Genomic DNA, 16,768 nt, shown 5'->3' with positions numbered 1-16,768 from the left:
CGACACAAAAGAGTTCATGCTTTGGCACAGTCGCATGCCCCCTTCCTCAGTACATCTAGATCTCTAGCTTTCATCTTTTGCCATTAGTGAGTTCTGCATTGCATACGAAATGAAAGACCATAATTCTAAGCAATAGACACATCCCCCAGCAGAGATCCTGTAAACTAGGAAGCTTGCTCACAATGGCCCTGCAGCCGTGCTGACCTGGCACTTCCATTTTGCACTACTAAAGACAGCAGGATTAGAAAGAGCAGTACTTGTTGCCATGTACAGTAATTCCCGAGCAAAGGTGTCAGCCTGGTTAGGATATGTTGAAAACTGGTCAAAGGTAATATATTTACCATGCAATGAATATGTCACCTGTGGAATTCAGTGCCGGATGGAACAAACAGCTTAACTGGATGTTTAATAAAGATTAGATGGGGAAAGGCAAGGTACCTGCCATTGTCACACCAAGTCAGATCTTAAACTCACACTTAAGTGTGAGAATCTGGCCCTAGGCAAATAACACCACCAGGAAGGCCAGGAGCTCTGGGCAACACACACATGGAAGAGTGACTCCTCACATGAATAAGGTGCTTTCAGCCTGCAAGAGTCTCTCTCACTTATGCAGACAGGGACTTTGGCACCCAGAAGCTTTTTAGAAGGTCATAGCCAATGCCATGCTTGCAGCATGCATTGGGATCCTGTGAGACCAAGGGGAAGTCAATAAGTTAAACTGGAACTTGCATATGGGACCCTAACTCCTGAGAAACAGGAAGGAGGTGGTTAATTTGATCTTATAAGTCTAGGCATCTGTCTTGCTCTGATCACTCTGGTGTTTAAGTGCCAGTGCAAGGTGTCCCAGCCCATAACATTGAGCGTGGCCTCTGAATGTGCTGTAGTAAGGAAGGTCTGGAGGATCTCGTCTCTGAGCTCACTTAGTCCTCAGCAAAGCTTTACCCCCATTGCCTTCCACTGTACAAACCAAAGCTGGGAGTCCTGTTCACAGCTAAGGGCAGCTTTAACTTTCCAAAAAGCAACTGGAGAATGCGTGAATTGAGAGGGGCAGGAACCTAAACTACCTTTTTCTTCCTTGAAGACCCCTTCCAGATACTCTCACTCTATTCCACCGTCACCACCATCCCCTCGCACATCTTCAAAGCATCCTAATCACCTCCAAAGCAGAGCTGGGCACTGCGGCTGGGCTAAAGGGGATATCTATGTTACCTTTTGGCATCTGTATATTCAAGCAGGCCCCTGGAGCTGGGCAGGGAGTTCAAGCAGTGAGAAAAATACCCACCTCAATAAAACAGCTGGGACAGGAATCAGAAGTGAGGACCACACAAGGCCAACACAGTCTTATGGCAGAAATATAACAACATGCGTCTTCATTATAATGGACTCTTCACACACCCCCTTCACTCCACACACATGCATGCACACAGATCATGTCTGCTGGTGTAAATAGTGAACATTTACCAAAACTTAAGTTTTCTCCTAAAAATGGAAAATTTCAAGAGAGGAACCAAAACCGACCCAGGTTCCTGGGAGCCTCTCTCTCTTCAGAGACCACAAGAGTCAGGCCAGCCCCTGGAACAGGCAAGGGTAGCTTGGATTCCCACTGCCAGGGCTTGGGAATTGGGGCACTGGCTTCATACACTCTCCCTCCCTCTTATCTACCTCACCTCTGCTGGGCATCCAGCTTATCCCAGAATGATCCCTGTGCCCTGGCATTATGTGGAGGGGGCCCAGAGCTCCACCAGAGCTGTGCAGAACCAGGGACCCTTCTCTATCCCAAGAAGGTGCCAGGGGGCTGTGTCACCCCTTTGCAAAGCAACTTCCGCATAAGCACTATTTTGGAGTAGTGTTCCCCCTGCACAGGCTTTCCCTGTCGCACACACATATATGCCCACCCACACACCCATTACTCAACAGGCACAGCCCTAACAAGACAAAGTTGTGCCTGGGCCTCACCTTCTTTTTGAACAAAGGATAAGTGTTATTAGTTGGCTGCCCTGCAGGGATGTTCTCCTATGGAAACTATTCCACTTCCGTGGGGTCTCTTTGTAGCGGGACCCACAGCTGCTCACACGGAGAGCTGGCAGGTTCTGGGAGAGGCTCCTACAGATGTGTCTGAATCACTTGCTTCCAATGGGAGCTGTTGTTCATTTCTAAATCTTTCTGTCCTTCCAAGAGGATTTAAGCAGCTACAGGCAGGATTTCAAACCAGGAAAAAGACAGGCAGAGGTGGGGAGGAACTGGGGATTTGAAATGCTCCACATGGAGCCTTCCTCTTGGGGAAAAAACCTAAACAGGGATTCTGGCTCTCTATAGAAAGTCTCTGACAGTCCTGAATCCCCACATCCCCTCCACCCAAATTTGGGCACCAGGAGTGTCGGGTCTGGTCACTGACTATGTGCTGGGCCCTTGGAGAAATGTCATATGTCCCTGTGTTACAGAGCACCTGACCCTGCCATCCTCAAACACCAACTCAGGCAGGCCTCAGGGAAGCGAGCCAACACTTAAACCCTTGTTACCCATGACCTAATGAAACCACATGCCAAGCACACACAAGTCCCACAAATGCACCTGCTGGCTGGGACAGCCCATAGTAGAATCCTTGGCTTTTGCTATCACAGCCTCTGTTCTCCTGAAGTGACAGATCTGGGATAATTCAGTCATAGCTTCTCACTCCATGCCCATCTCCTGCCCAAAACACGGTCTCCTCTCCTCTGACAGCTCCTTGTGCATGTCCAGCTAGCAATCTAATCCCAACATCACCAAAACAGGCCTTGCCCTTGCCCACATACCTTCTTCCTCCCTGTCACCCAAGCTCTGGACATGGTCTGACTTGGTTTCATCTAGAGTTCTGTGCCAAAATTCCTGCCAGGCATCCAAAATGCTCCTTTTGTACCCGTTCCTGGATCTAGATCCCCTATTGAAAGCTCTCATCATCTCACACCTCAATTACTGTGACCTCCTCCCCTCCAGAGGTGACAAGAGCCATGTTACAATAATCACAGCACTCAAATGCTGCTGCCAAGATCACCAGCCTGAGCATGTCGCTCTCTCTGCACTAGTTCTTCTCTACCACGTTAGACAAATGACGTGGGTTTGCCTTGACCCAAGGGCCCCTGGCTCTGCAAGCCTCCATTGCCATCCTGTTAACCTGCCCCACAAGCACCTTGATGTCTTCTCCCATGGGAGGAGTCCCCATAAACTTCTTTTAGCTGGTGCTGCTCCAGGCCCTGTAACATTGCGAAGCCTTCAAAGACTGCAATAGTTGAGGCTGCTGATCACCCTGCTATCCACGATAGTCTTTTGATTCCCTTGAGCCTCCTTGGTGCTGACATGTTATCCTCTATTTGGAGTCTCAGCTCAGGGACCTCCTCCTGGATGCCCAGCATACAGAAGCCCTGATGCCAGACAGCAATACTACTCATAACAGGGGCAACAGGTCATTTCCCATGCATCTGCAAATTCCCCGATTGAGTCACTGGAGCGAGTAATGCAGGGTAGGGAGGGGAAGAAGTATCCTCTTTAAAATGGGAGTTAAATGAGGTCCCTAGCATCTTGCTGGAGTACCTAGAGCTGTGATTCTCAACCAGGGTGCCTTGAGATCCTTTCTGGGGTGGTGCAGGATGCCATGTAATATTAAGCACTGTGGAGGTGTGCAAACATGATTCGCAAGCTAAACCCAGAGCTTTCAAGTAGAAATCCACAGTATTAATAACATTCAGACCTGGTAGGGTCTTTCCGAGTTCTTTGCAACAAAACAATTGTTCCAATACTTTTCTGTAATAGAGAAAGGTGAAAGCCCAGAGCTGGCATCTTCTGAGGGGTGCCTTGAATTTAAAGAGGATGAGAACCACTGGCTTAGAGTAAAGGAAGCCACCACCGTCCCACTACCATTTTGGGGCTGCTCAACAGCGAGGAAGGGAGCAGGCAGGGTTGGTTCTGCCTCCGGCCTCAGATGAGCGTGGAGGTTTCAAGCATGTCCTTTCTCTCCTTCCCCTCCCCCTTGCTTGCCTGCTGCTCCCCGACTGGGGCAGGTGCAGCAGGGGAGTGGCACGCACGCAGCACTGCAGGCTGCCCTCTGGCACCCCGGCCTCTGCCAGAATCAAAGAGCCTTTCAAAGAAAACCCTAAATTCCTTTAATCGCTGGTTAGAGCTCAGCGCTCACAGATCTAAGGGCCATGAGCTCAGCGTTTTCATCGCCCCAGGCAGATTTATGAGCTTCTCCAAGGAGGGGTGGGGAAGGGAAAGGGGGGGAGAAGGCTGTTGTTCTCTGCTTTCTCAGGAGGAGGGAGCAGGACAGGCAAGCCATAGGAGTGATAGGTCCAGTGCCAGCACATGATCCTTGGCAACTCCAGCCCTGTGGGGCATGCTGTAGCTGGGGACAAGATAGCCCTTGGGGAAGGTCCTGGCTGTAGGAACAGATGATCTCCAGTCAGACCTGCTCACAGCCCTGACTTTCCCTGCTACAGCCAAGAACGTATGTGCAGAAAGAGCCGCTCCCTCTAGTTTAACCAGGATCCTGGGCACTTCTACCAGCAGGGTGGTAGCACTCACATTTCTGCCTTAGCCTGTGCTGCACTCCTCTAGGCTATTCATTTGAATCAACAAAAGTGTGTAAGTCGAGTGGGGGCAGGCAGGTATTTTGTTAATGAAGAACTATAAGTGATCCCCATAGCCCTGATGGCAATGCTAGGAGGATAGTCCTAGCCCATTTCATAGAAAGGAAGAGAGGCTGGAAGCTTGTTTTAAAAAAAATGGGCAGGGTGGCTGATGAAGTAGGAGTGCAAAAACTCCCAGGTGGCTACTGAACCAGGGAAAAAAAAACCCAGCAACAATTTGCAGTTTTTAATATCAACTGTATTGATTCCCTTGGGAAAGTCTGAGCCTATAACCTTGCATGTTAAAGTCCAAAGCCTCTGCCACTTCAGAGAAAAAGACTGGCATCCTTAGCTAGAAGCAGCTGAAGTTTGAAATACTCAGTACCCCTCAGTGACTAGGCTGTGTAAAACACCCATGAAGGAAGAATAAGATTGGAGCCAAATGCTTCACACACAGAAACATACTATCTTTGCTCCAAAAAGCTTCCCATTTCAAGGCATATTGACTTAGAGGTAAAAATTGGGTGGGGACGATGAAAGAGTGGGACCATAGTGGGGAAGGATATATAAACTGGTTTGGAAAAATGGGATTTTCATCCTGGGAGACTTTTGGAGATTGTTAACATTTTTCCTTTCCTCCTTTTGGCACAGGAGGAAGTTTGCACAGAAAAAATCCAAAATATGGTGTTTCTGAAACATCGACATGAACTTATCAAAAACAAGGGTTTTAATAATACTGAAATGCTAGAATACAAATAAGTGAAGCCCACGTGTATCAAAAAAGTTAAAGAAAGCTTTTGCAGATCAGAAGGAACCAAAGTTGAAGTCCCTTTCAATTCAAATGGTTTCATAAAGTTGTCTGTCAAAGGCATAATTGGAAGCTACACATATCTGCCAAACACTGCTGTTGTTTAACAATGTTTTCTGACACAACACTTTTCCCATTAACATTTCAGGTAGCTCTAATAATCAAGTTCACATAATGACCCAGTTATGTCCATGGCTGGCTACAGAAGTTCAGTTCAGACTTGAATCTGTGCATTTTCTTCGGAGAACTGGTAATGCCCAGCGTCCCATAGCGGCCGGTTTCTGCATTAGACTCTTCAATTGTAGGATTCCTCGGGAAAATTCAGCGCTTTCCTATTCCTCCTCTTGCTACTTGACCCATTTTGGGATATCATGAACCTGCAGGCATGGGTCATGATTCATGGCCGTGATGTGGAGGAAGTCCCTCCATCTCTTTGGCAGGCAATCGGCGGCTCAACAGCTACTGTAGACAAAAACCCTTGGCTGAATCAGGGTGGGGAATTTTGGCTTCTTTATGGATGATGAGGGAGTCACATGATGTCTAATGGCTACATAAGGCCTTTTTAAAAGCACATGCCCAGCAGCTGTGGCTTTGGGGTTATTTTCAGGTTGTTTTTTGGTTTCTCTTACAAGCTCACTCCTAGGCAATGGCAGATCATTAAGAACAAAAACAAATCTATTTGGTTTGGGTTTGTTTGATTATAGGTTGGGGAACACAGAAGGAAAAAATTATGATGTGTTTCTGGTTGGTTTGGGTCTAGGTTCCTACGGGAGCAGGGCCAGCTGATTTATTACTGGTCGTTACCTTTAACAGCAGCTCCGCCACTGCTTCCTACCACACTGGGAGTCTGGGAACAGCAGAAAGAGCTTGGTTTGAGTCAAGCTATTTTGACACTCTGGGGCGCTGATCTCCGAAAACACAAAACGATGCTGCGGTCTGCTTGTTATGTCCCAACACTGATGAGATCCCCATGCTCTGCCCATGGGAAAGAAGACCATGCCCCACCTATTTGCGCCTGCTAGCATGCTTCAGTCCTGGAAACATGCTGCTCCAGCATATCTTTCTGTGGCCGTCGGTGAGATCTCATCAGCAGAGCATGAGAGCTTATCTGCTGTAATCACTCAGAGGTGCAGGCTATGGGCAAGGCTGTTGGCAACTATTTTTGCAAGCCATGAGACAATGTCAGCTTTTGCTTCTCCCCTTACTGCTTGCTCCAGCACCCTCTCCTCCCCCACCCCTAAACCCCAGGGTTGTATTGAAGCTCATATGTGAGCATCTCCAGTGTTGCATCCTGCCATAGCAAGAAAAAAAATAAATTGGGCCCATGACAGTAACAGCCTGTCTGATAAGGGACCAGAGCTAATGCCCACGCAGCTAACCATCCCAGGGCAAACAGCAGATCCACAATCCAAACCGGAAGGAAGAAACATACAGGTCTTTTTGTGTTACAACAACACACGCATGCAAGAACGTTGCAAAGCACTGGGTCATTACCACAACGAGGGTGATGTGCACACAATAATGTTTGCAGTAAGAGATTTACCACTAATCTAGTGTTTTTATCCTAGAGCAAAAGAGCAAAAGCGATCATCCCACCTAGTGGAGTCTCCTATTTGTGACTGTGGCCAGTACTAGATGCTGCTGAGGAAGAGGGCAAGAAACCCTATAATCAGCAGTGCTGGAATAACCAGCCCCTGAGGGAAGCTTTTAGCTAACCTCAGGCAGCTTGGATTTGACTTCTGCCCTGAAGCCATTGGGATTTCTATCCCTTGGATGTCTGTCCTGTCTAATATGAAACAGAGAAGCAGCAAGTCATGAGGATTAATATTTTCAAAGGGAACATTTCAAGGGGGGTGGGAAGGGAGACACTCAGGGCTGCAGTCAGAACACCTGAACTAGAGATATTTATACCTTGCCTTCAGGCATTTACTGACCACACTCCCCCAGTATCTGAGCACTGCACAGCTTGTCCCCTTACACCCTCCCTCGAGGCAGGACTGCTATGATCCCCACTGCAGAGCTGAGCCTTAGGCCCAGTGAGGTTAAAGACAAGGCACCTGCACTCCCATTAACATCAACAGGTGCTAGGCACTTTTCAGACACTAATGACCTCTCTGTACAAAGGAGTAAATAGAGACATCTTTCTCCCAGTGAGTTCAGTAGGTGCCGAAGCAGCTCGTAAGTGGCTCGTCATAAACCCATTAGCAGATCGAAAGCTGGAATCAATGCCAGGAGCCCCAACTCCCAGGCCCTGTATGAGAAGGCTTACCCACTTTGCACTGAGTGCAAGTTTACTCTTCCTTAGCAGCATGCAATGCAACCCCTTCACCCCAAGGCAACTCAGAAAACTTTCATTCTTAAAGTTCACTGGGGTTAATACTTTCTGTGATTCAGGGAAGTCTTCAGGATAATACTGCTCTCTGATGCAGCCTCCCCACCCCCAGCTCAGAAGATACAAGCCTCTTATTACCCCCATTGGGGGGGGGGGGGGAACCTTACAATAGGGATAAGCCATGTGAGGGCCCTTCAGGCAGAGCGTGTACTGGGACCCAGCTCTGCCTATGATCCAGTCCTGGCAACCTGGAGGAGCACAGGGGTAGACAAGTACCTGAGTCAGAGGAGGATCCAGACTAAGGGCCAAGGCAGCACAAGAGGGTCAGAAGCAGAGTCCAAGCCAAAGGCCAACTTAATAAACAAGCTCCACATCCATAATGCAGGCAGTACTAGAAGTGAGGAGCCAGGGAATCCAAGCCACCCAACCAAGGACAGACCACTAGAGAGGAGCTAGGCTGAAGAGGACCAGGTATAGCTAATGCAGGTTGTAAAGTACTGAACAGTCAAAGGCCTGGGTTTCTAAACTAGGCCCAGCCTACTCTGCGGGCAGTGAGCTTCACCCTTGCAGCTGATTCCACTTTGAAACCAGGTGGCTCTGCTGAGGGTGCAGACTGTTTTCTAACATTGCCTGTTACCCCATCTGCAAGACTCTTCCCCTTCTCTCATGAACTTCCCATTCTAGCCAGGATCTGCTTTTGGCTTGAGACCCTGGGGTTTGGCTTCACGGGTCCCATTGACACCCCTGTATGTGTGTGCATGGCTGGGTTGGAGGCACGAAAAATCCTTTTTTTCCTAGCAGATCCATTCATTGCTTTGGGTTTTACTTCATTCTGGTTCCAGGGCTCCTATTCTGGGACTGCCTATGAGTAATGTCCACTGGGGTTAAGGGAATTTACTCATGCAGCCCAGGGAAAACCCAAACTCAGAAACATTTCCTTTAATTCCTGTTACAGCAGCCACACATCCGAGTGCAGCCAGGGACGCAGCATAGGGCTCACTTCAGAGAAATGGCTGCAGATGGGAGACCTCTTGGTTTGGTGCAGGCTTAGAAACAGCCTTCTCCTCTGGCCAAGGGAAGGAGAAGAGGCTGCAGTTATCTGGAGTGTCGCATGCACTCTGGTTCCTCTGCAGCCTGGCCTCCTCATGGATGTGAATTTATGGGGCTACCATGTTGTTCCTCTGTGTAAACTGGTTCCCCTCCATCCGGACAGCACATCAGCTCAACTAGCCACCAATGGGGATGCCAAAATGGACGGTCAGGACTTAAAACAACACAGGTGGAAACCTGGCAGCTCCTGAGATACCTCTGCATGATGGACAGGGCAAGGCCTTGGCACTACTCGTGTCTACAGCTCCTTCTGCCCAGCGGTCAGCATTAAGCCAACAAGTGGCCTTCATTCTGGCAGTGTTACTCTGTCCCCTGGCTTTGCTGGCCAGGATGCCTGTACACAGAACGGCTGTCCCCCTCTCCTGTGTCAGCCCCACCACAGGGATGCCTGTCACACCGCGAGATCAGCATTCATCAAAGGCAGTCAATAGGGTCTGCACCTCAGCTGCTGAGCTCCGTGGGGGATTCTGGCTGTACATACACCTGCAGAGAGAAGTACTTGCCATCGGTTTGGGGATGGGAGCTGGAAAGAGACCTTTGCCTCAATCAGGAAGGTCCAGCAGTCTGGAGTCCCCATATTATGCTTAAAATTAGAGCAACAAACAAAGCCGCTAACTGCCCGGGCAGGCTTCACCTTCATCGGGGAACACAACTCACCTCTCAGCTCTAGCTATTTTGCTGTGCCATGGTTCACTGAGCCCCACGTTTTAATACATCGGCACCGACTGCCCTCAGTACCCGCTGCCCAGTTCCATGAAAGCAAAAGGAGCCTGGTAACAATTCTGCACTGCACCAATGCACTCTTTTCACCTCTGACTGTGCCTTGTAGGGCTGCTGCCAATGGCTCAGCATCCTTTGCCAAAGTGCCCTGACTAAGAAACGTGTCTTGGGTTTGTCTGATTTGTGCAGCAGTGAGATCAGCTCTTCCCCACCCCGAGCTCATCCCCACCCCTGGGCAACACTAGGCAACATAGAAAGGAATACAAATTCAGGTGGATTTGATCCTCTGCCTTGGGGAATGCCTGAGCCTGTCCCAAGTTACGGGATGCATGGGTGAAACAGGGCTTATGGCCCTGAGAGTGGCATCTGCAGAGCTGTGTCTGTGTCTCGGGTACAGGAGAGCAGCAAAGGTGGCACCAGGGCCCCAGATTCCCACTCGGGCTGCTAAATTCCAGAAGCCTACTCAGAATCTCTGCACCAGCTGCAAATGCCTCCTGGAGCTCCCTGCTACATTCCCCGCACAACTCGTTCATGGAGCGAATGGGCTCCAACTGATGTTATTTTGCAGCGCTCCTAAAGTCCAGGAGGAGCTGTGCTCCATGCTATGGTCCACAGAGCAGTGCTGTGGTAGTTGGGTGCAAGGTGATGGTGCCATTCAGTTGTTTGCCCTGTGCCAGACAAGCCCCAGGGCAAGAGATCTAAGGGGATTGACCCCTTGTAAACCTCCTCAAGCTACTTTTCAGACTCTAATGGACACGTGTGAGGTCAGTGCCAGAGGCAGACTGGAAGTCTGAGGGCTCAATCCCAGGGCAGTGGCCAGCAGTCACATGTGCAGCCTGTGCCACGTTGCTCATCATGGAGGTCACCCAATTAACTTGCAGCAGGATAAAACCATTCAGCACCTCTCTGTAATGCATCTTGGAATGGGACTGCTTTGAACCCTCCCGTTGATGAGGGCAGAACTGGAATTGGGGTGGAAAATTACCTGCATCCAACATTTAATGGGAATGCCCTATCTTGTGTAGCCCTGCCATTCTACCCAAGGAGCGTACAGCCCCTAACACAAGCTAGTATGAGAAGCAGGGCCACTGCTGAGACCAATCAAGTGACATTTTGTAGTACTGCCAGCAACCATACCAGAAGCATGCATGCTTCCTGCCTTGGCATGGCCAAAGTGCCAGTCCCTGTAACCACAGGCTTTCAGTCCCCAGCCTTATGACAATCTCCACCCAGGACCTCTTCTGCTGAGGGGTGTTACCTTCACTCTTCAGGAGCTCCTGCTCAATTCCAGGCAGCTCTCCTGCCGCTTTTTGTAGCCCCCTGGATGGACCCAAGTACAAGTAGCCTAGTATTTGTGTGAGTCCCATTATCATACCATGTGAGCAGCTCATGATTTTTAACCTCACATGTCTGGGATATAGGACAAGGATGTTATCTTCATTTACATACAGGAACTAAGGACCAGATGCTCAAAGGTATTTAAACACCTAACTCTCATGGAGATCAATGAGAGGTTAGGTACCTTTGAGGATCTTAAGTGACTTGCTTCAGGACATACAGAGAGGCTGTGGCAGGTCCCAGGTGAACATCCTAAATGCCAGGCGATCTTTTCTCTCCTTTCTGCTTCCTCCAATAGTGAGCTGCCATTTTCCTCCCTGCCCCTTTGTGCAGCCTCATCTCTGCTGGCATGACAAAGAGTGGGTACTTGTACACCTGACGGTCGCCACAATATACACGTGATGAAAGTGTCATTTGTGTGGCTTAACAGTGTCACACATTACCCGTGTGCCAATTTGGGGGGCTTTAGATGAGTTTGAATCATTGAAAACTAAACTACATCCGAATATAGTTTAGTTTGCAACAATGCCCCCGGCTGCAGGCACCTGCTGAAGGAAGAAGTGGCAAGGGGCCAGGCCTTTTTTTTTTTTTTTGGTGGAGCCTGTTCACCTCTCCCACAGCCTGGGGGCTAGCTGCTGCCAGGCTGACCAGCCTCTGAGCTGCGGGGAGTGGGGGCCCAGTCCTTCCCTCTGTGGTGGTGGCACTCCCCAGGGCCACCTGGGTGGGCTGCTAACCGTCTGGGTGCTGTCCCAGCTCAGAGGCAGCACCCGGCCTGATCCAGCTGTTCCCCAAGCCCGCTGGGTGCTGCACCCCAAGTGGGCTCAGAGAGCAGTTGTATCAGGCCAGGTGCTGCCTCGAAACTGGGGTAGCACCTGGTCTGCTTGCAGCTGACCCAGGTGGCTCTAGGGGGGGACCGCCACCAGAGGGAAGGACCAGGGCACCCTGCAGCTCAGGGGCCACTTGGCCTGCTGGCAGCTTGCTCCCCGGCTGCAGGCAGGCTTCAGCTCAAAAAAAAAAAAAAAAAAAAGGATCAGGCCCCTCAGCACAATGTGACAGAAAAATTGAAATGATGGGTTTCAATTAAAAACCCACCATTTCAATTTAGGGGGCAGAGAATAAAACCCTGAGGACTAAATCCCCGTCATGTGTACAAGCGTCCGCATTCCCTTCCACAGCTCCTGCCCTCCGGGGAAGCGCTGTCTTATCCTGTATTTGCTCACAGCCTACAGAAAACCCCAGACAGGCCTTAGTTTTTCTCCCTGCCTTTTTAGCATTTCACCAGGACCCCTCTGCAGGCAGCCAGAGCCTGCCAGGTCCTTGGGGATCCGCCACACAACAGATGCTGTGAAAGATGGTGTTGTTGTATTCAATACATTGCTAAGAGGAAGCACCAGGATAGGAGCACCAGCTCCTGAACCCTGCCCTGAAGGATCTGGCTCTTGTGGGCTGGACTTAGGCTCACTATGCTCTGGCTGTGGCTTGTGCTAATTGCTACATGCAGAAGGAAGGAGTCCTTGAAGGGACCTGATCACCGTGCAGGTGCAGCATTCGAAAAGCAGGGCATGAATTCAAACTCATGAGCCCCATTGATCATCCTTGTGTCTGAGGTAGAAAGGTTTATTATGAACACCCTTAGCACTTCCTAGAATCTTTCATCGGCACACAGCCAGGTGCTTTACAAGGATGTACATAATGAATCCCATTTTACAGACAAAAAAATGGAGGCCCACACAGGTTAAGACTGAACGTTTCTGACTCTGCATGTTTATTCGGAGGTTTCTAAACCCATGGTTAAATGCCCACCTAAATAGCCTGATCCCTATGCTCCCAGATCTCCCCAAAGTGAAGCTCCTTGTCTAGGTGCCCCAGTGTGGACTGAAGGCCAGGAATTTCACAAATCCTCGTCACCCACAATGGAGGGAGGCAGATTTCCAAAAGAGGCTGGCACACCAGGGCATCTCTTTAGAGAATCTGGCCCCGATTCTGGGCACTAAGAGCTTGAAAATGTGGCCCTCTCTGACTTATCCAAGGTCATGCCCATCAGTGGAAACAACAGGGATAACCCCCAAATCTCCTACTCTTTCCCCAGCTACAGCTCAGATGCTTTATCCCATAACTAGAATACATGGTTTCAATGTCTAATTTATAGTCTAGGCTAAATGCTATTAAATTCGTTTGGTTTTGTATTCCAGTTTCTGTCTCCTTCTTATACTCTGCTTTCTCTACATTTTTTCACAGAATCTGATAAAGTGAACTTGGGTTCATGAAAGCTTGTGCTCTACAGATATCTTACTCAGTTAGCCTATAAAGTGCACATCTGCTCTGCCTTCTGATTAAATCCTTTAACCTTGCTGACATTCCCCTACCTGAGTATAGCGCGTAAGAAAAGGTGCTAAGGGGCGAGACTTTTCAGCCCCTTGGCTATGGAGGTGGAGGGCTTTTAAAACAGACAGCTGCCCCCAGCAGGCTTCTCCAGTGGGGTGAGGGGGTCCAGAGGCTACATTGCTGGTGTTTCCTCCAAACTGCTGTCAATGGCGCCACCACATGTGCAAAGTCTGTTAATGTATGTCCCACAGAAAATCTCCCTAGGAAAGCACAGTGAGGCGGCTAACTTGTGTAGCAATGCTGCTCAGAGACGCTGGTACCTTGGGATGGGCATGGGGGAAATGACTAATGCACCAGGAAAACTCATAGACCTCAGTGCCTGGAGGGCGAGTCTGAATTCACCTGGAAACAGCATGATTCTTTGAGGTGCATAACCATCTGCAGCACCCAGAGACCTCGCACCACTGAAAATCAGGCTGAAATGTATCTTTAAAATATCTCTGGGGCAATTCTCACCCCACTGCGCACAGGTGCAGCAGTGGTTAGTGATAGTCCTGCATAAGAGGGCTCTTGTACCAGGGCCATCGCACTCTTTCTCCGGTAAGTATAGCTGAGGATTTTGGATTGGCCTGATAATCAGTGCAGCAAACTGATACAGGCAGGGGTTAGTCAGTGCATGGTGTGCACTGGCCAGGGCAGTACTAAGAGCAGCCCTCCAGCTTATCCTGGGAAGGGGGAACTACCTTCAAGCATGCAGAGAGGGCAAGAGCGAGCTCCTCATTGGGCTGGAGTGGAGCAATGCAGAAGTCCTGAAAAGAATTAAAAGATGGGACTGCTGGGGCTTTCGTTTGTCATCACAATATAGCATGGGCTTAGCTGAGCCCTGCGGCATCCTGCATTTATAATGTATCACATCCCCCTGGACTCCCACTCCAGAGCTGGAATTACTTATTCACGAACGCTCACATGCAGATGGGACCAGAGCTGGCTACAAGGTGTGTTAGGGTGAGAAGCTCCTACTGTCAGAGACTGCCCGGAGTGACAGACGTTTCCCTTCCCTCTGTGCAGACCTCCCAGGCAGCTGCCCTGGACATCCCCTCTGAATGGGAGCATTCTCCCCCACTGCAATACCCGTTCTGCACGCATGCCACCTGAGGCCCAGGGAGAGAGAGGTGTAGAACGGGACTAGATGCCCTCTAAGTGGAGTGGGGTAGGAGGAAGATTTACCCTTCTGTAGCACCTTCCATCCAATGCACTTCAAAACAGGTGGGTCAGGATCATTATCCCCATTTTACAGACGGGGACCCTGAGGCACAGAGGAAGGCAATGACTTTGTTAAGGAACTCCGTCACACTGTCTGGAGAATGAGCCACGACTTGTGTCCCCTTCCTTGCCCGTTGCTCTAAGCACTAGACAATACTTCTGCTTGCGCTGACAGGCCACTCACCATAACCTACTGCCACTGGGGGTTATACAGCATAGCTGCCGTATTGAATAGATTCTCCTCAGTTCTGTCCCTAAATTGCGAAATCCAAGATCCTTCTCATCCTGTGTTGAACGTTTGCTAAATTTGCTGTGGATAAATATGCAGTGTCTTTCACAGGGAGTGCCAGAACGAAAGCCTGGTCTCCTGGAGCGGGGAGGGATATTACGCTTGTAGACGCAAGCTTAGGCAAAGCTGACACATCCATCTGACTTCCCCAGCTGTCCCCTTCTGAGCATGGGGAAAGTTCAAGATCACCCCTGTCCATCTCTCACCCACAAAGCATGGACCCATCCTTGGTGTTAGACCTCAAACTGCAACATCCTCCCAGCGTTCAGCTCTGCTGGGTGCCTTTTTGGGCAAAGGGTTGAGGAACATTTGGAAAATTAAGAATATTGAAAGGGAAAAAAACCCATATAAAACTGTCATACTCATTTGAAACAGACAACCCCAACGCTCTGCTGGTGGCCAACCCACACCCCAAACCCCAAAGCCTTGAGTTATCACAGCTATTGAAATGTTTGACAGAAGGATCCCAGAACAGTTTGCAGTAATTGCTCAGTATAAATACTCCATTATGCTCTCAAACAATCAGAATCTGCCCAGCAAACCAGCTCCTCTGATCCGTTGCAATCAAGAAGCAAAGCATGCATAACATCACAATATAAACAGCATTTGCAGAGGGGCAAGGGAAGGAGGGGGCACTTGGCTCAGCAGGTCCTGAAATAATAACTGCCTTTTTTTTTTCCCCTGGTTTGTTTTGTTTCTAATTTGCAGTGGAAATTTTATTTCAGCACAATTTGACACACACAATTCCAAGCCTAAGCAAGCTGCAGCTGACTGGAAAGGTTTTGCCTTATGTCCCAAAGACAGCACTAGGGAAAGCACTGCAAAGCAAATGACAGTTCTGTACTTACAGGTAAGCCGTTAGAGGACTCAAGTTAGCAGGGACTTCAGAGAGTCCCAGCTCTGAGCAATCCACTGAGAGCATTATGCCATCTTCTTCACAGTGGCACTGAGGTGGGCACGAGGGCACAGCACCTTGCTCCATGGACACTGCCTGGAAAGTGGCAGAGGAGGCCAGAAGAATGCACCAGAAAAGCAGTCTGTCCATCCTTGTCACAGCTGCAGCCCACATGAGCTGTAAGTCTCTCCCTCGCCCTGTCCCTCTGAGCTTAGGGCTGCACGTATGAAATGGTGATCTGACTGCTTTAAACACAGCAGACACTGCAGCCCTAAGTGTAGTAAAGATGTAGCTAGTGAAGGGAAGGCATTGTTGAATGATCTTGGTTATTGGGTTTCATGGGCTGGGCAGGGCTGGGGCGTGAGAGACTCCAATGGGAGGAGTTAAAGAAACTTTCTACTCTCTCCCTCACTCCCCCCTAGAGCTGGCAGGAATTTCATTCAAAGGGAAGCAAGAGGAAAAAAAAAAAAAAACTAAACCAAAAAACCCAACACATAAAGACCTGTTCCTAGCTCCAGGACTTGTGCTTGTTTTGTAACAATGTTTTTGTGAATTAGCCACATGGGGAAAATTTCCCCTGGGAGAGGCAGTAAAATAAAGAGTTAGCTGTGCCCTACGCTGTACCTCCAGCCCTCCAGGCTTCAGGATACTGAAACATAACCCTGAATAATGAATTTGAGGCAGTATGTATCAGATCTGGTTCTTTAAGCCGAACCATAACTTAGGGCTCAACTTGAGCTGTTAGTAATGAATCACACCTCTGCTGACAAAGGGCCTCTCTGCTGTGTGCATGAGGTGCTCAGGGCTGCCCGTCTGCCTTCGGGACCGGCATATCCCGTTCCCACGGTATGTGGGCACTTCACAACCTTTACTGCAGTTATCCAGACATGCCCACTGGCAAGGCAGGACAATGAGGACCAATTACCTGAGCAGTTTCAGCTCCTTGGGATGTTTGCAGCCAGTGCTGAGCTCCATGCTTCTGTGGCTACACCGTGGTAGGTGAGCTTAGATGAAGCAGTGCTCACATATGTCGACGAAAGCTGCAGCGTAGATAAACCCAAGCCACTGGGAGAATGAAGAACCCTTTGGC

At 49.4% G+C, this 16,768-nt stretch overlaps 1 protein-coding gene across 1 annotated transcript in view; it reads right to left on the bottom strand.

Moving 5' to 3' along the window:
* The window catches only part of LGR6 (leucine rich repeat containing G protein-coupled receptor 6), a 214,234-nt gene extending 198,239 nt beyond the window's left edge, over positions 1–15,995 (bottom strand). Inside the window, exon 1 of the mRNA XM_014609405.3 lies at positions 15,632–15,995. Within this exon, the coding sequence (XP_014464891.3) occupies positions 15,632–15,852 (221 nt within the window). The 5' untranslated portion in view covers positions 15,853–15,995. The remainder of the gene's footprint in view (positions 1–15,631) is intronic.
* Between the last annotated feature and the right edge of the window lie 773 nt (positions 15,996–16,768).

This window comes from Alligator mississippiensis, chromosome 14 (assembly GCF_030867095.1).
Source record: "Alligator mississippiensis isolate rAllMis1 chromosome 14, rAllMis1, whole genome shotgun sequence".
NCBI classification, from domain to species: Eukaryota; Metazoa; Chordata; order Crocodylia; family Alligatoridae; genus Alligator; species Alligator mississippiensis.
The sequence above is the reverse complement of the archived record's forward strand: the minus strand, read 5'-3'. Positions and strand labels throughout refer to the sequence as shown.